General features: G+C 47.5%; 1 protein-coding gene across 1 annotated transcript in view; it reads left to right on the top strand.

The window, feature by feature from the left end:
- The window catches only part of NLE1 (notchless homolog 1), a 53,004-nt gene that overhangs the window by 16,008 nt on the left and 11,236 nt on the right, over positions 1 to 25,760 (top strand). Inside the window, exons 8-10 of the mRNA XM_075334178.1 lie at positions 9,229 to 9,364; positions 12,020 to 12,066; positions 18,635 to 18,837. Of these exons, the coding sequence (XP_075190293.1) occupies positions 9,229 to 9,364; positions 12,020 to 12,066; positions 18,635 to 18,837 (386 nt within the window). The remainder of the gene's footprint in view (positions 1 to 9,228; positions 9,365 to 12,019; positions 12,067 to 18,634; positions 18,838 to 25,760) is intronic.

Here is a 25,760-nt window from a genome sequence, read left to right on the forward strand (position 1 = left end):
AATTTGTTGGTTTTTGTTTGTCCACCCGTCTCTTGATGATTGCCCACAAGTTCTCAATGGGATTAAGATCTGGGGAGTTTCCAGGCCATGGCCCCAAAATCTCTATGTTTTGTTCCATGAGCCATTTAGTGATCACCTTTGCTTTATGGCAAGGTGCTCCATCATGCTGGAAAAGGCATTATTGGGCGCCAAACTGCTCTTGGACAGTTGGGAGAAGTTGCTCTTGGAGGACATTCTGGTACCATTCTTTATTCATGGCTGTGTTTTTAGGCAAGACTGTGAGTGAGCCGATTCCCTTGGCTGAGAAGCAACCCCACACATGAATCGTTTCAGGATGCTTAACAGTTTGCATGAGACAAGACTAGTGCTCACCTCTTCTTCTCCTAATAAGCTGTTTTCCAGATGTCCCAAACAATCGAAAAGGGGATTAATCTGAGAAAATGACTTTACCTCAGTCCTCAGCAGTCCACTCCCTGTACCTTTTGCAGAATATCAGTCGGTCCCTGATGTTTTTTCTGGAGAGAAGTGGCTTCTTTGCTGCCCTCCTTGAAACCAGGCCTTGCTCAAGCAGTCTCCGCCTCACAGTGCGTGCAGAAGCACTCACACCAGCCTGCTGCCATTGCTGAGCTAGCTCGGCACTGCTGGTAGTCCGATCCCGCAGCTGAAACAGTTTTAAGATACGGTCCTGGCGTTTGCTGGTCCTTTTTGGGCACCCTGGAGCCTTTTTGGCAACAATGGAAGCTCTCTCCTTGAAGTTCTTGATGATGCGATAGATTGTTGACTGAGGTGCAATCTTTCTAGCTGCGATACTCTTCCCTGTTAGGCCATTTTTGTGCAGAGCAATGATGGCTGCACGTGTTTCTTTAGAGATAACCATGGTTAACTGAAGAGAAACAATGATACCAAGCACCAGCCTCCTTTTAAAGTGTCCAGTGGTGTCATTCTTACTTAATCATGACTGATCGCCAGCCCTGTCCTCATCAACACCCACACCTGTGTTAATGGAACAATCACTAAAACAATGTTAGCTGCTCCTTTTAAGGCAAGAATGCAATGATGTTGAAATGTGTTTTGGGGGTTAAAGTTCATTTTCTTAGCCAATATTGACTTTGCAAGTAATTGCTGTTAAGCTGATCACTCTTTGACATTCTGGAGTATATGCAAATTCATTAGAAAAACTTAAGCAGTAGACTTTGTAAAAATTAATATTTGTAGCATTCTCAAAACTTTTGGCCATGACTGTAGAACGTAAAAAATACTTTTATAATAGTCACTTATGGGACGGTCGGGTCCAGTGGGCATCGCTGCTCTCGTGTCCGGCGTCTCCTCCATCTTGTGCAGTTTCCGCCCTCCTTCCCAGTCCCGTGTGGATGGCGCATCTTAAGTCATCCACACAGGCCTCCATTGTGCGCATTTGCATTTTGATCTGCCCTGCTGATGGCAGACCAAATATTGTAGAGCACTTGTACAGGCGGTCTTTGACCTTTCCTCACTCCTGCGTAATTCAATACTTTGCTCTGCCCTCAGCTGGGCAGATCAATGTGCACATGTGCAGGAGCGGAATGGAGAACACTGTGGATGATGCAGGGCGTGTCATCCACATGAGGCTGGGAAGGAGGATGGCAATTGCCCAGGATAGAAGAGGCACTGGACCGAGAGCAGCGGCACCTATCGGACCGGACTGCCCCTAGGTGAGTATAATAAAGGTGTTTTTTATGTTATACAGAGCGGCCTGGGCTCTTATATACAGTATTCTGGAATGCTGCAGGTTATAAGGGAAAACCCTGGTGGCAGGTTCCCTTTATAGTAAGTCTGTCCCCTACCTCATGCTGTTAGCTCTGAATTCAGCTACGTGCCTGTTATGAGTAAGTGAGGTGTTTTGGCCTGTCATACATTTCATTATTTGCAGCACACTGTACATGCTGGAAGTCTCGTTTATCTGCAGAGTATCCATTCCCTCATCACCCATAGCTGTTTGATGGCTTTTTTCCTATTCATAGTAATATGGAAAAAGCTGTGTGTGGGGGTAGAATACAGTTCATCGATTAGCAAAAAATTGGCTTATGTCACATGTGGGTTGTTTTTGCCTTCTTTTTTTGACTCACAAATTGTTTTTTTGAAATTTTCTAAACCATGATCACACTACCACAATTAATCTCCCATTGTTTATACGAGAAAGCTATATTAGTTTTTTTATGTCAGTTTCACATGTCCAACATTCACAGTTTGTGTAGAGACTGCCATCTAATCTCCTGACCAGAACCCAACAGCCTCATAGGCATATGCAATGCCTTGAAAAAGTATACATACCACTTGAACTTTTCCATATTTTTTCACATTACACCCATAGAGTTTAATGTATAGTATTGGGATTTTATATTATTTATCAACACTAAGTATCAAGTATTTATGAAATACAAAGGAACTGACACATGGTTTTCTAAATATTTTAAAAAAAATATAAATCTGAAAATTGTGACATACATTTGTATTCAGACTGCCTGTATCAATGCTTTATAGGACCACCTTTCACTGCAATTACTGCTGCCAGTCTTTGGGGTTTTTTCTCTTCTAGCTTTGCACATCTGGAGGCTGAGATTTTTGCCCATTATTCTTTGTATAATAGGTCTAGTTTAGTGATATTGGATGGGGAGCATCTATGAACAGCAATTTTCAAGTCTTGTCACAGATTCTCAGTAGGATTTAGCTCTGCACTGTGACTGGGCTGTTCATAAACATGAATTTACTTTGATCCAAACTATCCTTTGTAGCACTGTCAATATATTTAGGATCGTTGTCCTGCTGGAAGCTGAACCTACTCCCTGGTCTCAATTTTTTTGCAGCCTCTAACAGGTTTTCCTCCAGGATTTCCCTGTATTTAGCTTCATCCATCTGCCTATGAACTCTGATCAGCTTCCCTTTCCCTGCTGAAGAAAAGCATTCCAACAGCATGATGCTGCCACCACCAGTTTTGATGGTATTTTATGTGTGGTGTGTATTGTTAGTTTTCAGTCACATAGTGTTTAACATTTAGCCCAAAAAGTTCTACTTTGATCTCATCTGACCAAAACACCACCTTCTTCCACATGCTAGCTCTGCCCCAACATGGCTTCTTGCAAATGGGTCTTCTTATCGCTTGCTTTCAAAACTTTCTTTCTTACCATTCTTCCATAAAGACCAGATTTGATGAGTATACGACTAATAGTTGTCCTGTGCATAAATTCTCCCACATGAACTGTGAATCTCCTTAGCTCCTCCAGAGTGACTCGCTTGGGATTTCTGCTTAGGTGGACGGCCATGTTTTGGTAGGTTTTCAGTTGTGACATACTCCTCCCATTTTTTGGATGATGGATTGAACAGTGATCCATGAGATGTTCAGCGTTTGGATTATTTTTCTCTTTATAACCATGCCTTACTTTTTTCTAACCTGTCTGGTGTGTTTCTTGGTTCTCATGATGCTGATTTATCCTTAAAGGGGTGGTTCACCCATTTTTTTTATTTTCTGTAGAAGTTCTACTTACAATTCTAGGTATTTTCTCCATTGGCTTGTATTTCCATTTCTGGCACTGAGCGGCGCTATGCTGCACGCTCAGTGCCTGTCACATGAGCCCCTGGAGCTGTGGCCGCCAGCATCCTCTGACGTCCCGGCATTTCCGGGCTCTCAAACTGGTCGGGTACGTCACAGGAGGCTGGCACCACTCAGATTGAGTGACAGGGCTGTGGGCGGTGACTACCGCACGTCACAGCTCAGCATCGAGGGGAGGATCCGGAGGACGCCAGTGTGGAGCCGGCTAAGCGTCCTGCAGATGGTGGGGCACGGGGCGCCAGTGTGCAGTACAGGGGGGGGGTTCTTCAGCTGAATCCCCCCCCTGCACGTAAGTATGTGCTCACACTCTCCACCCGCCCGCTCTGCTGCGATGTCAGGAGAGCGGCCGGTGTCGGGCAGTGTGATCATCTGCTCCTCCCAGCAGCAAGACACTGACAGGCATGTCACCGCTGTGCTCTGCCATCTGTCCTGCTGCATGGGACCAACTGTCTGCACTCTGTCACCTGCACCACAAGTCACAGAGTGGAGACAGTTGGTGACAGAGCACCTCTGGCCCCCCCTCTTCTCCCCCCCTCTCTCTCTTCTCCCCCCCTCTCTCTCTTCTCCCCCCCTCTCTCTCTTCTCCCCCCCTCTCTCTCTTCTCCCCCCCTCTCTCTTCTCCCCCCCTCTCTCTTCTGCCCCCCCTCTCTCTTCTGCCCCCCCTCTCTCTTCTCCCCCCTCTCTCTCTTCTCCCCTCTCTCTTCTGCCCCCCCTCTCTCTCTTCTCCCCTCTCTCTCTTCTCCCCTCTCTTCTCCCCCCTCTCTCTCCCCCCCTTTCTCTCCCCCCCTCTCTCCCCCCCTCTCTCTCCCCCCTCTCCCTCCCCCCCCTCTCTCCACCCCTCTCTCTCCCCCCCTCTCTCTCTTCTCCCCCCTCTCTCTTCTCCCCCCCTCGCTCTCTTCTCCCCCCCTCGCTCTCTTCTCCCCCCCTCGCTCTCTTCTCCCCCCCTCGCTCTCTTCTCCCCCCCCTCGCTCTCTTCTCCCCCCCCTCGCTCTCTTCTCCCCCCCCCCTCGCTCTCTTCTCCCCCCCCCCTCGCTCTCTTCTCTCTTCTCCCCCCCTCGCTCTCTTCTCCCCCCCCTCGCTCTCTTCTCCCCCCTCCTCGCTCTCTTCTCCCCCCCCCTCGCTCTCTTCTCTCTTCTCCCCCCGCTCGCTCTCTTCTCTCCCCCCCGCTCGCTCTCTTCTCTCCCCCCCGCTCGCTCTCTCCTCTCCCCCCCGCTCGCTCTCTCCTCTCCCCCCCGCTCGCTCTCTCCTCTCCCCCCCGCTCGCTCTCTTCTCTCCCCCCCGCTCGCTCTCTTCTCCCCCCCCCCGCTCGCTCTCTTCTCCCCCCCCCGCTCGCTCTCTTCTCCCCCCCCCGCTCGCTCTCTTCTCCCCCCCCCCCGCTCGCTCTCTTCTCCCCCCCCCCCGCTCGCTCTCTTCTCCCCCCCCCCCCCCCCGCTCGCTCTCTTTTCCTCCCCCCCGCTCGCTCTTTTTCCTCGCTCTCTCCTGGCATGGTCAGTACAGAAATCTGTCCATCGTGGAGGGGTGAGAGGGAGTAATAAACATGGAGTCCCTACTGTTTTTATTTCTAATAAAGTATTTTTCTCTGTGTAATGTCTTTTTTTTTTAAACCCTATGTTGGAGATTCTTAATGGCCAGGTTAAACTTGGCCTGACATTAAGAATCTCGGGCTTTATACCAGCTGGTAAAACATAGCTGGTATTAACCCCTTATTACCCAGCGTGCCACCTGCCACCAGGGCCACTGGAAGAGTTGGATACAGCGCCTGAAGATGGCGCTTCTATGAAAGCGCCATTTTCTGGGGCAGCTGTGGACTGCAATTCGCAGTGGGGGGCCCAGAAAGTTTGGGCACCCTGCACTGTGGATTCCAATCCCCAGCTGCCTAGTTGTACCTGGCTAGACTCAAAAATTTGGCGAAGCCCACATCATTTTTTTTTTTTTTTTTAATTATTTCATGAAATTCATGAAAAAAAAGGGCTTCTCTATTTTTGGTTCCCAGCCGGGTACAACTAGGCAGCTGGGGGTTGGGGGCAGCCCGTAGCTGCCTGCTGTACTTGGCTAGCATACAAAAATATGCCCACGTCATTTTCTTAAAAACGTTTTCAGGGAAAAACCTTTATAAAAAAAAAAAATGCTTCCCTGCATTTCTATTGCCAGTGAAAGTAACACCAAGCAGCGGGGGCTAGCAGCCAGTAGCTGCTTTGGTTACCCTTAGCAATAGAAAATGCAGCGGGAGCCCACAAACAATGTGATTTTTTTGTTTTTTTATTTTTAATGAATTTTTTTAAAAAAAATCGGCATGGGCTTCGCCCATCGAGCACCAGAGCATTTTAGTGCTCAATTCATCCCAAGTTATCAGATGACTCCAGTGTCGGCCGATTACTTGTTCTGTGTCCCCCTGCATCCATCGCAGCGTGTACGGGCTGTGAGGTCAGCGGAGTGGAGACAGTGACATGCTCTGCTCTGACACATAGTGTAGCGTGAGAGTAGAAAGAGACCGCACTCAATCCGCTGTGAAGGATTTCTTTATTCAAACACGTGCAGAGTGGAGGGCTGGAGACACACTGTGAGCTGGCTCCTCAAGAATGGACGACAGCTGTTTCGCCCAAATTGGGCTTCCACAGGTCCACATGTGGAGCTACGGCTACACCCCTTTTTAAAGGAGTGCTCACAGATTGCCCCAGACCACATAAAAACAAATAGGAGATTTGTGTATGCATATAAAATACATGTATCCATTTCCATGCATGAATTTACAACAAATTTTAAACATGTGAAAGAACACACTTGAATAAAATGAAGCAACGGGTGATAGACAGGCAGAACTATCATAGGAACACAGATATTAAACATGTAAAAAGACACACTTGAATAAAATGAAGCAATGGGTGGTAGACAGGCAGAACTATCATAGGAACACAGATAGATCCACACGATCGTTTAAACCTTGGGGGCCTTGTGCCCCATAATTAATAATTAACCTAGCCTCCTCTTGTAGCAACAATTTGTGCAGGTGATAGTTGATATGATAGTTCTGCCTGTCTACCACCCATTGCTTCATTTTATTCAAGTGTGTCTTTTTATATGTTTAATATCTGTGAGAATCGATCCGCTGATGCGTCAGGTGACTGCATCAGGTGATCCACGGGACCGAGACAGGGGCTGGAAGCAGGCATGGCACCGGGACCCTGCAGACAGGTGAGTATGACATACACACACACACACATACACACTCACACACACACTGTATATACACACACACATACACATACACTGTATATACGCGCACACACATTCTTCCCCTGGCTGTGTAGAGCTGCTGCTGTCTCTGTGTGATTGATCTCAGTGCATCCACTGGGAAGAGGCAAGGAGGAGGCTTTGGGTGGAGAACTGAGGAGGGTGTGTTAGATAAGCTAGACACCGCCCTAGAGCCACAAAGAATTCTGGGACTTGTAGGAACTGAACACAGGAAGTCAGAGGAGAGATTAACCCCATCAGAGCTGGAGCCAGCAATGAGCATGTGCTGCTAGTGCACAATAAAAGGTAATTTTGCTGAAAAAACATAATAGATGTGTTGAGGGGCACATATTAGCAAGATTTATCAGAAAAAAAAAATCAGTTTTGGTAACTGGACAACTTCTTTAATGTTCTCCAACAAATCTCTCAGGCCTTCACAGAACAGTTGTAGTTATATTGAGAATAAATTACACATGGGTGGATTCAGTTTATTAATTAGGTGACTTTTGGAGTCAATTGGTCACTCAGAATTTTATACACTGTGTGCAGAATTATTAGGCAAATGAGTATTTTGATCACATGATCATTTTTATACATGTTGTCCTACTCCAAGCTGTATAGGCTTGAGAGCCAACTACCAGTTAAGTAAATCAGGTGATGTACATCTCTGTAATGAGGAGGGGTGTGGTGTAATGACATCAACACCCTATATAAGGTGAGCTTAATTATTAGGCAACTTCCTTTCCTTTGGCAAAATGGCTCAGAAGAGAGATTTAACGGGCTCTGAAAAAATCCAAATTTGTGAGATGTCTTACAGAGGGATGCAAGAGTGAAGCAGCCAAGATGCCATATACCACCAGTTTCGCCATATTTCAGAGCTGCAACGTTACTGGAGTATCAAAAAGCACAAGGTGTGCCATACTCAGGGACATGGCCAAGGTAAGGAAGGCTGAAAAATGACCACCTTTGAACAAGAAACATAAGATAAAACGTCAAGACTGGGCCAACAAATATCTTAATATTAATTTTTCAAAGGTTTAATGGACTGATAAAATGAGAGTGACTCTTGATGGGCCAGATGGATGGCCCAGAGGCTCGATCAGTAAAGGGCAGAGAGCTCCACTCCAACTTAGACGCCAGCAAGGTGGAGGTGGGGTACTGATATGCGCTGGTATCATCAAAGATGAACTTGTGAGACCTTTTCTGGTTGAGGATGGAGTGAAGCTCAACTCCCAGACCTACTGCCAGTTTCTGGAAGACAACTTCATCAAGCAGTGGTACAGGAAGAAGTCGGTATCGTTCAAGAAAAACATAATTTTCATGCAGGACAATGCTCCATCACATGCATCCAACTACTCCACAGCGTGGCTGGCCAGTAAAGGTCTAAAAGATGAAAAAATAATGACATGGCCCACTTGTTAACCTGATCTGAACCCCATAGAGAACCTGTGGTCCCTCATAAAATGTGAGATCTACAGGGAGGGAAAACAGTACACCTCTCGGAACAGTGTCTGGGAGTCTGTGGTGGCTGCTGCACGCAATGTTGATCGTAAACAGATCAAGCAACTGACAGAATCTATGGATGGTAGGCTGTTGAGTGTCATCATAAAGAAAGTTGGCTATATTGGTCACTAATTTTGTGGGGTTTTGTTTTTGCATGCCAGAAATGTTTTTATTTCTAAATTTTGTGCAGTTATATTGGTTTACCTGGTGAAAATAAACAAGTGAGATGGGAATATGTTTGGTTTTTATTAAGTTGCCTAATAATTCTACACAGTAATAGTTACCTGCACAAACAGATATCCTCCTAAGAATCCAAATCTAAAAAAAAACCCACTCCAACTTCCAAAAATATTTAGCTTTGATATTTGAGTCTTGTAGGTTGATCGAGAACACAGTTGTTGATCAATAATAAAACAAATCCTCTAAAATACAACTTGTCTAATAATTCTGCACACAGTGTACAGCACGAGTCCTCATATTGCCTCCTACAGGCTCGGACTCAGTAAGAAAAAAAATCCTTTAAAATACAACTTGCCTAATAATTCTGCACACAGTGTATAAGGATATCAGATTTATTTTTTAAAAAATATTTAGAAAACCACGTATCATTTCACTAATACTTGCTACTTTGTGTTCGTATATCACATAACATCCCAATAAAATACATTTAAGTTTGTGGGTGTAACCTGAAAATATGTGGAAACATTCATTGGGTATGAACACTTTTTTTCAAGCACTGTATGACACTTGTTGCACTTGGATCAGAATACTTGTGGCCAGTTCAGAAATTGCTGTCCATACTCAGACCATGAATGTCAGATGTGAAAACCAGACCTAGTAAGTTTAGCTTTTTATAAAATAACAGTAAGCATGGACTGGTCATAACTAAATTAATAAATCTCTTTTAGGGTGTTCTGTGCCGCACTTTGCAAGGTCATGGACACTGGGTTAACACCATGGCACTTAGTACAGACTATGTTCTCCGTACCGGGGCTTTCAACCCAGCAGAAGCCTCCATCAATCCTCAAGACATGCTAGGCTCCTGTAAGTGTATGCTTTCATTATTGTCTTTATTGCTTATGATAACCTTTTCCATCTCTGTTTCTTCAATTACCAGTTTACTTTCTCTGCACAATGTACAATATGTTGTCACATATATAAATATAAAATTAAGTTTACCATTCCATGTACATGGAAAAAATCCAAGTGCAGTGAAATTGCACAATAACCACATCTGCAATCATGTTTTGGGTTTGTTTTTACAACATTCATTTTGCTATAAAAATAATCTGACCATATGATTCTATGTGACAGCAATACCAAACTCTGTATAGCATTGTTTGTTTGTTTTTTCCATTTAAATGGTGGTGAAAAAATTGGAAATTTGTTAACACATTTTTTTGCTTGTGTATCCATTTTTTAAAACCTGTAATATTCTCATTTTTCAGTCGATAAAGCTGTGTGAGAGCTTGTGTTTTGCATAGCGAGCAACATTTTTATTGACACTATTTCAGAGTAGATATAATATCTTCTCATTGCAGTTTTTTTTTTTTTGTTTTTTTTTTTTTCTGTAGTGTTGCAGCAGCCAAGTTTCAATTATTTATTTTTTTTACTTTACTGCGTCTACCGATTTGGTTAAATAATTTTAATTTTTGACCGGACTGTACAGACACAAGACACACCATGTTTATTTATTTTTTCTTTTTATTAATAGGGTGAAAGTAAAAGGATTCGCGTGTGTGTGTGTGTGTATATATACTGGTCAATAAAATAAAGGGAACAATAAAATACCATTTTGTTGTTTTAACTGTTCCCTTTATGCTTTTGAGATATATATATATATATATATATATATATATATATATATATATATATGTATATATGTATATAAAGATAGAGATATATATAGATAGATAGATAGATAGAGATATATATATATATATATAGATATATTATATTATATTTGTTATTAGAGATTCTCACTTTCAGGTAGGCATTAGGTAGCGTTCACACAGGCATTGTGGTTTGGTTCAAGCACGTGCCGTTTTATTGATTACATATAACTCCCAGGGATTAACAACCAAATACAGACTCCTTTTGAGCACTGTTTAATCACAAACACTTCATTCAGCAGGCACAAGTCTGTCAAGGCGGGCTCATCGTGAATAGTTTACAGTCCGTTTTCCCTGGAGCAAACTTTCTATAAACAAGGGGTACGGTCCTTCCAGTCTTATTGTCCCCTTCAACCTGAGCTCCTGTAGCTTCCAGCACCAAAGAAATGTATTCCACTCTGTGCACAGCTCATACTAAACAGCCTTGTCACTCAGCAGTTTCCATACACTGCACTCTGCTCCATCTTCCTAACAGAGTGAGAGACTTAGATGACCAGATGATCTAGTCCTTAGTCAAAGCTAGCCATGTGCATGTAATCAAAACTTGCAGTGCTAGGATTTAACCCAGTACTTCCTAGCTTTGCTACAATATACATTGTGTGTGTATGTGTGTCTTCTAAGAAGGCCAACTGTTGTGAATACGTTTTCCAGTTTGGAGCTCCCTCTTGTGGTCAGTGCTGGCAGTGCAGTTGATGTGTGGAATGGAAGCAACACACCTGCAGAGGACTGGCAATCAGGGTCAGATTGGGCTATTTATCTTAGTAGCTTTCTCTTATTACTTGCCGGTGGTCAATTGCTCCTATGTGTTAAGCACATTCTGCAACCAGCTCTGCTCACTTCCAGAACTTCCCTCAGATAAATGGCCTTGTACCTCTGCTGTTTGTTTACCACCTTTTGTTGTTGTTCTGCTTTGATACTATGCATGATTCCTATTTTGCCTGTGTGGAGTTCGTGGTGGAATGGGATCATTCCCTGCTGGGAGTGTCTATACTTCGCTCCATGATTCTGCAAGACTTGTGTTTTGTCATGCTTTGTATTATTCAGTCCCTCATCTGTATTAGTGTTTTTTGGATCTCAGTAATATCTGAGTGCTGGTACAGTGGGGGAGAGGGTTTAGTACCTCAGGATTTTTCCATATCAGTTGTTCTGGTATTTATTAGGGTTTTTATGGCTGCAGACAGTTGCACTTTCCTATCCTTCTCTATAAAGATAGTTTGGGCCTCACCTTTGCTGAAATCTGTCCTTTCTGGCTTTGTATTGGTTTTTTTTTTTTATATCACGGTAGCCTTTACATGTGGGGGGCTATCTATTTTTGGGGACGACTACGAGGCAGATTAGCTTTCTTATATTTCTATCTGTGAGATAATTTAGTTCTCCGGCTTTGTCGAGGCGTCCAGGTCATCGTAGGCACGCCCCACGGCTACTGATAGTTGTGTGTCAGGATCAGGTCTGCAGTCCGTTAAGTTTCCAGCCACTCTGTTACCTTTTTGGGATTCCGCATTATTTGATCCTCCCTGGTCCCTGAATCATAACAGCCAACCACAGGCTGGTTTTCACAAGAGCACCATCTTGGCAGACACAGCCATTATCTGCCGTGAATGATGTAGGCTCAGCTCCACATCAAAGACTGGGACACGACATTTGACATACCAATATGTTCAGTGTTAGAAAGTGAATAATAAAGCTAATATGTTTTAAATATGTTTTAGAAGATATTAGAAGAATATGGAATGCCTTTTAAACTGCTTTTCTGTACTTCCATTGAGACCTGAACCCCAATATCTGCTTTATTTTTGTTACCATTTAGTGGAGCAGCTGAAAGAAAAAGCTCTACAAAGATACAACCAAGTTCGGGTGAGTAATGGTGAATAAAGATTTAAGGTGCGGATATATTTTAATGGAGGATTTGGTAGTAAGCAGAATGTAGGATCAGCTCAAATCCTTAACACATGGCAAAGGTTTCACCCACCATGTAGATATTGGAGTAGAGTACATCATGTATATTCTAGTATGGCAGTAAAAATAATGCAGTAAAAAAGATTTACATTACAGGACTCTGATAACAATTTATAATGTTATGTTTCTTCCTACGAGAACTCAGTTTTCTTCAGCGCTCTATTGGGAGACCCAGACGATTGGGGTATAGCTACTGCCCTCCGGAGGCCACACAAAGCACTACACTAAAAAGTGCAAGGCCCCTCCCCTTCTGGCTATACCCCCCCGTGGTGTCACGGGTTCTCCAGTTTTCAAGCTTTGTGCGAAGGAGGTCAGACATCCACGCATAGCTCCACAGATTTTAGTCAGCAGTAGCTGCTGACTATTTCGGATGGAAGAAAAGAGGGCCCATATAGGGCCCCCAGCATGCTCCCTTCTCACCCGTTGATGGTGTTGTAAGGTTGAGGTACCTATTGCTGGTACGGCGGCTGGAGCCCACATGCTGTTTTCCTTCCCCATCCCCCTGAGGGGCTCTGGGTGAAGTGGGATCCTGCCGGCCTCAAACCTCTGACGCCGGGCTCCATCCACAGACCCATTTGAACCTGCTGGATACGGAGCTGGAGTACCGTTCAGGGACATGGCCCTGCACCATTAACAGGTACTCTGTGTCCCCGTACACACAGGCACAGCACACTCCAGACTTGCTGGGTGTGCTAGTGCGCCGGGGACAGTAATGGGTTACAGTCACTGCAGCCTTGCTGAGTGACTTTGTGTTTTGGGAACTACCGCGCCGGACGCTCCGGGAGCGGCGGCGCGGCTGGGACTTGTAGTTCGCCGGGGACTGGGCGCCGACCGCGCTTTTACGGCGGCGGCGCTTATAAATCCAGTCCCCGGCTTCTGCGGCCTAGTGCCGCTTCGTTCCCGCCCCCTCCCTGTCACTCAGGGAAGGGGACAGGCGCTGAGCAATCAGCAGCGCCGAGGGCTGGAGCCTTATTTACATGCTCCAGCCCTCTCACTGCACACTGTCGGACGCCGGATTCCCGCTCTGCCTTGGGGGCACGCCCACGGCCCGCCCCTCCTCACATGAGCTGGGGAAGAAGCCGGCAGCCATTACTGCAGTCCGAGCTCGGACTTTCAGCAACCAGGCAGGACGGTGGCGATCATACACCCGCTTATAGGCGGGCGGTAAGCGGCACACATAGTGCTGACCCCAATATATACTGCAGTGTGTACATGTGTATTTTAACTGCATAGGTCGCTATATGCCCGCTTGGGGAGCGACACATCAGCAGCAGGAAAGCAGGTGTGCTAAGGCACAGGCTTTCTAGGCTGCTTGTATTGCACGACTGAGGTGTTCATTTGTGTTTATGCTTATGTGCTATACATTGCACTGTACAGTCGCTAGTCTTAGCTATATTCTCCTGGAATGGCTAGACTACAGCAGCAGAAAACCAAGGGTGCTGGGGCACAGGTTTTTTTCTATGCTGCTTGTATTGCATGGGCTGCAGTGTGCATTTGTACTTGTGCTTGTATGCTATACATTGCACTGTATGGTCACTCTTCTGGGCCATATTCCCCTAGAGGACTAGTCTACAGCAGCAGAAGAGCTGGGGTGCCAGGGCACAGGCTTCTATGCTGCTTGTATTGCATGTGCGGCAGTGTTCATTTGTACTTGTGCTTGTATGCTATACATTGCACTGTAGGGTCACTCTTGGCTATATTCCCCTAGATGACTAGTATACAGCAGCAGAAGAGCAGGGGTGCCAGGGCACAGGCTTCTATGCTGCTTGTATTGCTTGTGCTGCAGTGGTCATTTGTACTTTATGCCTGTATGCTATACATTGCACTGTACGGTCACCAATCTTGGCTATATACTTCTAGATAGCTAGTCGGCAGCGGCAAAAAAGCAACACAGATTTTCAGTGCTGTTTTTACTACATGGGATGCTGTTCATGACACCGTCCCATTGTGTGCATGCTCCCCTGTAGCACGTCGTCTGCGGGGGTCTCTAGCACTTCGTCTGCCGGGGTCTCTACTAGTTGTGGCCAAAGAAACCACCTGTCAACCCTGTCCATGGACAGGGACGGAGTAGTCATAATATAGAGACTTGCAGTCCAGACAGGCCATGGGCAATCTACTTGACCAAAAGGCAGCTCTTCAGGGCTTTGTTACTGACATCGCTATCGATACGGATACACCGGGTGGTAACGCCATACGGAATGTCCTATACCGTCCATCAATGGAAGGTTGGATCTTTCTCCCTCAGCTCCCCCAGTGGAGATAGGAGACGAACAGGAGAAGTCCCTTTTCAGTATCTCACACAGATATTGAGTATTTTTCTGGCCACGCTGACTTCAGAGAAGCAGTCCAGGAACACCACGCTTACCAGATAAGCGTCTTCTCCAAACGTTTTTAGGATACACGTTATCCCTTTTCCCCTGACGTGGTCAGCGCTGGACCCAGGGTCCAAAGGTGGATTCTCCAATCTCCAGGCTTGCATCTAGAGCCATAGTTGCACTGGAGATGGGGCTTCACTTAAAGATGCCAGTCACAGACAGATGGACTCTGGTTGAAATCTGTCTAGGAAGCTATCGGCGTGTCGGTTGCTCCGGCATCCACAGCCGTATAGGCAACCTAACCTTTTCAGCTGTTCTTGCGCAGCTGGCCTTGAGCACAGGGACATCTGTACCGCAGAGGCGTCCGTAACCCCGCAATGTCTGCACTGCGACTTACCCTGTTAATACTGTCCTAAAAGTACAGTCGAGGTTTCGGTCCTTCCCAAGCTCCGGCAGGTCCCAATTGTCCTCGTGCAAAAGGGCTACAAAACCTCAGACGGGCTCAGATTCCGGCCGGGCTCAATCACGCCCAAGGAAGGCAGTCGGAGGAACCGCTACCAAGGCGGTCTCCTCAGGACTCTCAGCTCTCTCTCTCTCTCTCCGCATCCGCGGTTGATGGCAGACTCCCCCGCCTTTGGCGACATTTAGCTGCCACAGGTCACAGACCGGTGGGTGACGGACATTGTGCTCACGTGCACAGGACAGGGTTCTGTTCTCGTCCTCCGACTCCATTTCCCTGCTGCAGGCGGTGGATGCTCTAAGAGCAGAAGGAGTGGTGATCCCTGTCCCCCCTCAGGAACGAGGGCGAGGGTTTGTACTCCAATCTCTTTGTGGCTCCAAAAAAGGACGGTTCCTTCCGTCCCGTTCTGGTCCTGACACTGCTCAACGAGCATGCGAACGCCAGGCGGTTCCGGATGGGATCCCTCCGATCCGTCATTACCTCAATGTCTCGAGGAGACTTCCTTGCCTCAACAGACATCAAAGATGCCTATCTCCACGTGCCAATTGCTACGGAGCACCAACGTTTTCTACGTTTTGTGATAGGAGACGAACATCTTCAGTTCGTAGCTCTGCCATTCAGTCTGGCGACAGCCCCACGGGTGTTCACCAAGGTCATGGCAGCAGTGGTAGCAGTCTTGCACTTTCAGGGACACCCGGTGATCCCGTACTTGGACGATCTACTCGTCAAAGCACCCTCCCTCGAGGCATGCCAACGCAGCCTGAATGTTACGCTGGAGACTCTCCAGACTTTCGGGTGGATCATCAATTTGGCAAGGTCAAATCTGTCTCCGACTCAATCACTAACGTATCTCGGCATGGAGTTTCATACTCTATCAGCAAGAGTGAAGCTTCCGCTGAACAAGCAGCGTTCACTGCTGACAGAGGTGCAGTCTCTCCTTCAAGGCCAGTCGCACCCCTTAAGGCGCCTCATGCACTTCCTAAGGAAGATGGTGGCAGCCATCGAGGCAGTTCTCTTTGCGCAGTTTCATCTGCGCCAACGGCAATGGGACATTCTCCGCCAATGGGACGGGCAGTCAACCTCCCTGGACAGGGAAGTCTCCCTTTCCCAGACGGCCGAGGACTCTCTGCTATAGTGGCTTATTCCCACCTCATTGTCATAGCCCCCATCCTGGGCAGTGGTCACGACAGATACGAGTCTGTCAGGGTGGGGAGCAGTTTGTCTCCGCCACATGGCTCAGGGGACGTGGACTCAGCAGGAGTCCACCCCTCAGATCGATGTTCTGGAAATCGGGGCAGGGTATCTTACCCCATTAGCCTTCCAGAAGTGGCTAGAAAGAGAGCAGATCCGAATCCAGTCGGACATCTCCACAGCGGTGGCATACATCAACCACCAAGAAGGGACGCGCAGTCAGCAAGCCTTCCAGGAAGTCAGGCGAATCCTCATGTGGGTGGAGGACACAGCATCCACCATATCCGCAGTTCTCATCCCGGGCGTAGAATTCTGGGAAGCAGACTTCCTCAGTCGCCAGGGTATGGACGCGGGGGAATGGTCCCTTCACTCGGACGTGTTTCAGGAAATCTGTTGCCGCTGGGGGGTGCCGGACGTCGACCTAATGGCGTCTCGGCACACCAACAAGGTCCCGGCATTTATGGCACGATCGCGCGATCACAGAGCTCTGGCGGCAGACGCCTTAGTGCAAGATTGGTCGCAGTTCCGGCTCACATATGTGTTTCCACCTCTGGCACTCTTGCCCAGAGTACTGCGCAAAAAATCAGATCCGATTGCAGCCGCGTCATACTCGTCGCACCAGACTGGCCGAGGAGATCGTGGTACCCGGATCTGTGGCATCTCACGGTCGGCCGACCGTGGTCACTACCAGACCGACCAGACTTACTGTCCCAAGGGCCGTTTTCTCCATCGGAATTCTGCGGCCCTGAACCTGACTGGGTGGCCTTTGTGTCCTGGATCCTAGCGTCTTCAGGATTATCCCAAGGGGTCGTTGCCACCATGAGACAGGCTAGGAAGCCCACGTCTGCTAAGATCTACCACAGAACGTGGAAGATTTTCTTAATCTGGTGCTCTACTCAGGGAGTGTCTCCCTGGCCATTTGCATTGCCTACTTTTCTTTCCTTCCTACAATAGGAGTTAGAAAAGGGCTTGTCGCTCGACTCCCTCAAAGGGCAAGTCTCAGCACTATCCGTGTTTTTTTCAGAAGCGTCTAGCACGTCTTTCTAGGGTGTGCACGTTCCCGCAGGGGGTTTGTCATATCGTACCCCCGTACAAGCGGCCGTTAGATCCATGGGATCTGAACAGGGTTCTAGTTGCTCTCCAGAAGCCGCCTTTCGAGCCTCTGAAGGAAGTTTCTTTTTTCTCGCCTGTCACAGAAGGTGGCGTTTCTCGTTGCGTTCACATCGCTTCGGCGAGTGTCTGAGCTGGCAGCTCTGTCATCCAAGGCTCCCTTCCTGGTGTTTCACCAGGACAAGGTAGTGCTGCGCCCCATTCCGGAGTTTCTCCCTAAGGTCGTATCCTCGTTTCATCTTAATCAGGATATCTCCTTACCGTACTTTTGCACTCATCCGGTTCACCGGTATGAGAATGATTTACGTTTGCTAGATCTGGTGAGAGCACTCAGAATCTACATTTCCCGCACGGCGCCCATACGCCGTTCCGATGCACTTTTTTTGTCCTTGTCGCTGGTACGCGCAAGAGGTTGCAGGCTTCTAAAGCCACCCTGGCTCGATGGATCACAGAACCAATTCTGGAAGCCTACCGTTCTGCAGGGCTTCCGGTTCTTTCAGGGCTGAAAGCCCATTCAACCAGAGCCGTGGGTGCGTCCTGGGCACTACGACACCAGGCTTCGGCTCAACAGGTGTGCCAGGCAGCTACCTGGTTGAGTCTGCACATTTTTCACCAAACATTCTCAGGTGCATACCTATGCTTCGGCGGATGCCAGCTTAGGTAGAAGAGTCCTGCAGGCGGCAGTGATTTCCCCGTAGGGGAGGGCTGTCTTGCAGCTCTAACATGAGGTATTTATTTACCCACCCAGGGACAGCTTTTGGACGTCCCAATCGTCTGGGTCTCCCAATAGAGCGCTGAAGAAGAAGGGAATTTTGTTACTTACCGTAAATTCCTTTTCTTCTAGCTCTTATTGGGAGACCCAGCACCCGCCCTGTTGTCCTTCGGGATTTTTTTGTTGTTTGCGGGTACACATGTTGTTCATGTTGAACGGTTTTTCAGTTCTCCGATGTTACTCGGAGTTAATTTGTTTAAACCAGTTATTGGCTTTCCTCCTTCTTGCTTTGGCACTAAAACTGGAGAACCCGTGACACCACGGGGGGGTATAGCCAGAAGGGGAGGGGCCTTGCACTTTTTAGTGTAGTGCTTTGTGTGGCCTCCGGAGGGCAGTAGCTATACCCCAATCGTCTGGGTCTCCCAATAAGAGCTAGAAGAAAAGGAATTTACGGTAAGTAACAAAATTCCCTTCTGTTTGGTCCATTCTGGAATATGACCTCCACTCTCCCCTGAGCCGCCTTTGTTGCTCCTCTAGACATGTGACTTTGCGCCTCTGGGTTGGTTCAATGTATAATGAATTGTTTTCTGCAGTTTTAACAAACCGGTGTGGTATAGTATCTCACTAGACACTTGCTAGCATGGAATATTTTTTATATCAGTTTGTGGTCTCAAACAGGGAAAAGATCCTGAGAGGCTCGTGTCTGGCTCCGATGACTTCACATTATTCCTCTGGGCTCCAGCTGAAGATAAGAAGCCTTTACAGAGGATGACAGGACACCAGGCTCTCATCAATGAAGTTCTGTTTTCTCCAGACACTAGAATCGTTGCCAGTGCCTCCTTTGACAAATCTATTAAATTATGGGATGGTAAAACTGGAAAGTAAGTGATTTTATCTTTAATAATTTTTCCCCACAACTTGTGCCTCTTCTATTCATGGATTGTTCAGTTTCTGCTATTGCAGCTCTGCCCCATTAGATTATCTGCGATATCAGACGCAGCCAGAGGACAAGCTGCTGAATTTGGAAAAGGTTTCTTGAAATCTCAGGACAGCACCCATAATGATCCATTAATTACTGCAGGAAATAATTGCTGACATTTTGTGGCCATGAACTCAGTGACTCGGAGGATACCTTCAGATTACCTTTTTTATGTTTGTGTACTGTCTTCATGTGCAATAGACTGTATACAGAGAACACGCTTATCAGTGAAGTCAGTGTGCAAAATAATTGCTGCATAGTCTTGTCTTGTTAAAGGATAGACCATGCTAGACCTTTCACTAAACTTTTCATGTTGGACTTGTCACACCAAGTAATAATGGCTGCAGAGTGGAGTAAAAGATCTGTTGTTAATTGTGCCTCTCTATTAGAGAGATATTAATCAAATATAAGTGGGTGTTATTACATAATTTTCATGGTTGGCATGTACTTCTTCCTCCTGTATGAGGCTGACCAGTCATAAGCAGACAGCAACATAGAAGTGCAGAAGGACCAGTGATGATGTCATCAGGGTCACATGACCACAGGTCCTGCCGGCCACACTGTGAAGCCTAAATAAGCACTGAAGAAATTACACAGCACAGAATTGTCAAGCTGGGAAAACTATGTACAAATTAAAAGGGGCAGCTATTTAACACTGACTTGTACTTAAAGGGATTATGTCACCAGGTTCTTGCTATCTTATTTGACAGTAGCATAATGTAGGAAAAGAGACATTGATTCCAATGACGTATCACTTTGTTTACTGAATGAAGTTGTAACAGAGTTCGTAGATGTAGAAAAGCTCAGAAAGCTAACCCCTCCCACACCACGGCTTAGTGTGTACATTATCTTTTGACACTGAGCTGCATAGCAGAGGAGGGGGTGTGGTTGGCCAACTGCTCACAAACCATGTAGTCCGGGCAGTATATGTAAACAACAGCACACAGCCTAATAAGTGACACAAGGCTGATATCAGTGTTTTAAAGGGAATCTCTCAGTAGGTTTTTGATCTTTTAATCTGAGAGCAGTATAATATAGGGCAGGAAAGCCGGAATCTAGCAATATGTCACTTATTGGGCTGTGCTGTAGTTTCAATGCTATCAGCATTTTATCAGCTGGACATTAACACTAACTACAGCTCATGTGCAGAATAGGTCACCTGTTCTGTGTAACCCCACCACTGAGTAGCAGCTTGCTCCCATTGGAAAGTGTACACCGGAAGCTGCCAGTCAGGGCTGTGATTATATACAGTTTAATCCTTAGCTTTCCTACATTTGACAAGTATTCTACGTAAACTACATCAAACAGTCCAGTAAGTGATACTTCGCTTGAATCAGGTTTTCTTGCCTTATGTTATGATGCTATCAGATTATACAACAAAAACCTGCTGACTGATTCCCAATAACTAAAGTTAACTCATAAGGTGCCAAATTGCTAATATCTCTACATCAGAGAGGCAAAATAAAAATAATAAAAATATATTCTGCTTTTTAGTCACTATTACATCATGTGTCCAGTTCAACTTAAAAAATTTGGTGAAAGGTCCTCTTGAATTGGAGCAAAAACTAAATACCATTTATTACAGATATGCATAGTCACATCCACAATTGCTGACTGGAGAATAACAGCTTTTTATATGTGCAATTCTTGCCACCATATTGTAAGCCATATTCCCAGGATAAATTCTGGTGGATAATAGATACTGGCAAACTGTGCCAGTCTGATGGGTAACTGCTACTCTAAGCTTTGTTATTATTGCCCATTTCCAGCAGCTCATGTTTCTAGGGTTCCTTTAATGAAGAACTTTTGAATAGATAATTAAAGTAAGAAAATCTTAAAGTTAAAAAAATATATTTTTTTAAATTGCAACACCATGAAGGAAAATTCATGGAATTATGGAATTCTCAAGATGGATAAACATGTCAATGATATGGAAATGATTTAAAAATGAAAACAAATTTTGAAAACCTCTCAATTTGTTCAGTATTGTAGAAATACACAAACTTACCCCCCCTTGGCTGATATCATTGACATTATTAAGTTATCTGAGGAATGTTCTGCCATGCTGAATTCACCTGGGCGCGTAATATATTAATTCCGCTACTGGCAGCTGCCTTTGCAATTGCCACTCAATGATGTCTTAAGCGGGCTTTACACGCTACGACATCGCTCAAGTTATCTCGTTGGGGTCACGGAATTTGTGACGCACATCCGGTCGCTTTAGCGATGCCGTTGCGTGTGTCACCTATGAGCGATTTTGCATCGTCGCAAAATTGTGCAAAATCGCTCATCGGTGACATGGGGGTCCATTCTCAAATATTGTTACTGCAGCAGTAACGAAGTTGTTCCTGGTTCCTGCGGCAGCACACATCGCTTCGTGTGACCCCGCAAGAACGAGGAAGCTCTCCTTACCTGCCTCCAGGCCACAATGCGGAAGGAAGGAGGTGGGCGGGATGTTCGTCCTGCTCATCTCCGCTTCTATTGGGCGGCGGTTCAGTGACGCTGCTGTGACGTCGCTGAACGAACCGCCCCCTTCGAAAGGAGGCGGTTCGCCAGTCACAGCGACGTCGCAGGGAAGGTAAGTAGTGTGACGGGTCCGGGCGATGTTGTGCGACACGGGTAGAGATTTGCCAGTGTCGCACAACCGATGGGGGCGGGTACGCACGCTGGCGATATGGGTACCGATATCGCAGTGTGTAAAGCGGCCTTTAGATGTGCTTGGTGTGAGACAAGTCCAGAAAATCTGCAGGCCATGGTAGCTTGTTTAGGTCACGCAAAAGGCCATGCTTACTGTAGCATTATCCAACATGCTTCCTGACGTTAATATGTTGCAAAGCGGCTACTGGGGCAATGAAAACATGGTCCAAGGAAAACTTTTCTCCTTGGTGTTGCAATATCAATGTTGAGATGTTTTTGTGTTGCCATTTTCTTCCCGACTGTCCCATCTATTATAACATAAAGCCTAGGAGCATAGCCTTCATACATGTGAAACTTCATTTTTCCTTTTCTCTTTGGAGGATTGCTTCCCTGTGTGCACTGTAAATTATCAAAGCAAAACCATGACTATGGAACTTACATATCCTAAATGCATAGACATGGGTGGGAAGAAGTTGAAAATATATATTAGTATACATCTTTTATGGGACGCCAATAGACAGTTCTCAGACTCACTAAAATGGTTATCTAATTTAATCAGCCTTTAAAGTGAGCAGCACAATCCTAGTCCAGAGGATTTGGTCATTTTAGGCGCCGCTCACATCAGCGGTATTTTGTCACAGGGCCAGATCTGGTACAAATGCATTTCAGCTCAATTCACCTCCAATGTAATAGTGGCAAGCGTGTGATGCATGTGATCGCATCCCGCCGCGACTCCATTGGAGGTGAATTGAGCTGAAACACATTTATACTGGATCCGGCTCTGCTACAAAATACCGCTGATGTGAGCAGGCATTAGAAAATCAAAAAGTCTGTTTCACAGGAAACTATAGGAACGACCTCAATACAGTAATTCATTGTGTATCCTACACATGCCAATATACAGGTGTTTCTTTGTCGCTCCATTGGGAGACCCAGACAATTGGGTGTATAGCTTCTGCCTCCGGAGGCCACACAAAGTATTACACTTTAAAAAGTGTAACCCCTCCCCTCTGCCTATACACCCTCCCGTGCATCACGGGCTCCTCAGTTTTATGCTTTGTGTGGAAGGAGGCACACATCCACTCATGCATCCCATTTTAGTCAGCAGCAGCTGCTGATTTTATCGGTTGGAAGAAAAGAGGGCCCCCACAGGGCCCCCGGCATGCTCCCTTCTCACCCCACTAAGTCGGCGGTGCTGTTAAGGTTGAGGTACCCATTGCGGGTACAGAGGCTGGAGCCACATGCCGTTTTCCTTCACCATCCCTTAGAGGCTCTGGGAGAAGTGGGATCCTAACCGGTCATCCATTCACTGGGACCGTGCTCCCTCCGCAGCCCCTGTGGGAATCTGCCGGACAGGAGTCTATGTATCCTCAGGGACAGGGCCCTGCATCTAAAGGTACTCTGTGTCCCCATGGGGACGGTGCATGGAGCGCTTGTTTCACAGACGCTGCAGCAGCTGCTGGTTTGTGAAGACCGGGACTTCCGCGCCGACCGCGCCTGTTTGTCGGCCGCGGTATTAAATTTAGTCCCCGGCTTCATTGCGGCCTAGTACCATAACTCCCGCCCCCGGGCCTGCCAGTCAGGGGTAAGGGCGGGACTGTCGACCTGACGTCGGCAGTGAGGGCTGGAGCATACTTTAGGTTTCCTCCCCCCCCTCACTGATCACTGTGGGGCCCCAGATTCCCGCACTTTACTAGTCGCCGCCCACGGCTCCCTCCTCCCCTGAGAGCTCCGGCAGCCATTTTTACAACACATTCTGCCGGTGGAGGATTTCAGGAACGAGCTTTGCAGCTCTGGGAGACCTAAGGCAGGGAATCTGGTGGACACACACCGCTTTGGGCGGTCGGTAAGCCACACCGGTCACCCGGTGCTGGTCCCCCTAGGGTGCCGGAGTATATATATATATATTTGTATATATTTTCTCTGTTCGGCCGGGTTGTTTTTGCTTTTGGCTATATACCCTCAGTGATCACTCTCCTAGGAGACAACAGCATGTCGTCCACAAGGAGCAAGGGCGCTAAGGCAAAGGGTTTTTTTGCAACCTGTACCTCTTGTGGGGCTATGTTACCTGCGGGTTCCACCTACCCTCACTGTGAGCAATGCTCGACCCCTGTTGCACTTGCTCAGCCGGAGCCTCGGTCACTAGTGGGCCCCTCTGCTCAGGCAGACCCTCCTGCTTCCCCTGTCCAGGCGGCAGGGACAGAGTTTGCAGTTTTTGCTGAGAAACTCTGAGTCGCTTTCACAATCCATGGCTCAGTCTATGGACAAATGGTCTGCCAAGCTACTAGAAGCCTTGCAGTCCAGACCGGTCCTTACACAGGCCCCGGGCACTGTTGGATCATTGCCTCCAGGCCCCTCTCGGTCTGCGCCGCAGCGTGCTCCCGGGGTGGCCCCTAGGTCTCACGTGGAGGACTCCGGCACGGACCACAGTCCCAGAACGGCTAAGCGGGCTCGCTGGGAATCTTCCCCGACTTCCTCACGCTGCTCGGGGTCTCAGCTTGAGGACTATCTGGAGGATGAGGCGGACGTCGCAGCTCAGGGCTCTGACCCTGACGTTGCTCTCAATCTTGATACACCTGAAGGGGACGCCATAGTAAATGACCTTATAGCGTCCATCAACCAGGTGCTAGATCTTTCTCCCCCAACTCCACCTATAGAGGAGTCGGCTTCGCAGCAGGAGAAACACCAGTTTAGATTTCCCAAACGTACACGGAGTGCGTTTTTCGATCACTCTAACTTCAGAGATGCTGTCCGGAAGCACAGAGCATTTCCGGACAAGCGCCTTACTAAGCGCCTTAATGACACATGTTACCCCTTCCCCTCTGACGTAGTTAAGGGTTGGGCTCAATGTCCCAACGTGGATCCTCCAGTCTCTAGACTGGCGGCTAGATCTGTAGTATCAGTTGCAGATGGCTCATCGCTCAAGGATGCCACTGACAGGCAGATAGAGCTCCTGGTGAAATCCATCTATGAAGCCACAGGCGCGTCTTTTGCCCCGGCCTTTGCAGCCGTGTGGGCACTCCAAGCTATCTCAGCTTGTCTGTCTGAGATTAATGCGGTCACACGTACCTCTGCTCCGCAAGTTGCGTCTTTGACTTCTCAGGTGTCGGCTTTTTCGTCCTACGCCATGAACGCCGTCCTGGACTCTGCTAGCCGTACAGCGGTAGCATCCGCTAATTCGGTGGCAGTCCGCAGGGCCATGTGGCTACGCGAATGGAAGGCAGACTCTGCTTCCAAGAAGTTCTTAACCGGTTTGCCGTTTTCTGGCGACCGATTGTTTGGCGAACGATTGGATGAAATTATTAAGGAATCCAAGGGAAAGGACTCGTCCTTACCCCAGTCCAAACCGAAGAGACCTCAGCAACGGAAAATACAACCGAGGTTTCGGTCCTTTAGGCCCTCAGCCAAGTCCCAATCCTCCTCGTCCAACAGGCCAGAGAAGGGCCAGAGGAACTCTTATGCGTGGCGGTCTAAGTCACGCCCCCAAAAAACCGCCGGAGGCACTGCCTCCAAGGCGGCATCCTCATGACTTTCGGCATCCCCGAACCGCATCCTCGGTCGGTGGCAGGCTCTCCCGCTTTTGCGACGCCTGGTGGCCACATGTCCAAGACCGATGGCCCGAGCATCAACGCTTCCTGCGTTTCGCCATCGGGGACGAACACCTTCAGTTCGTGGCATTGCCTTTCGGACTGGCGACAGCCCCAAGGGTGTTCACCAAGGTCATGCCATCTGTTGTGGCGGTCCTGCATTCTCAGGGCCACTCGGTGATTCCCTACTTAGACGATCTTCTGGTCAGGGCACCCTCTCAGATGGCGTGGCAAAACAGCCTTTCCGTCGCTCTGGCGACTCTCCAGCAGTTCGGGTGGATCATCAACTTCCCAAAATCCAAGTTGACACCGACCCAATCACTGACGTACCCTGGGATGGAGTTTCATACTCAGTCAGCAGTAGTCATGCTACCGCTGGACAAACAGCCTTCGCTGCAGGCAGGGGTGCAATCTCTTCTTCGGGGTCAGTCACACCCCTTGAGGCGCCTCATGCACTTCCTGGGGAAGATGGTGGCAGCAATGGAGGCAGTGCCCTTCGCGCAATTCCATCTGCGGCCACTCCAGTGGGACATTCTCCGCAAATGGGACAGGAGGTCGAATTCCCTCGACAGGAATGTCTCTCTTTCCCTTGCAACCAAGA

The sequence above is a fragment of the Anomaloglossus baeobatrachus genome, chromosome 2 (assembly GCF_048569485.1).
Source record: "Anomaloglossus baeobatrachus isolate aAnoBae1 chromosome 2, aAnoBae1.hap1, whole genome shotgun sequence".
NCBI classification, from domain to species: Eukaryota; Metazoa; Chordata; class Amphibia; order Anura; family Aromobatidae; genus Anomaloglossus; species Anomaloglossus baeobatrachus.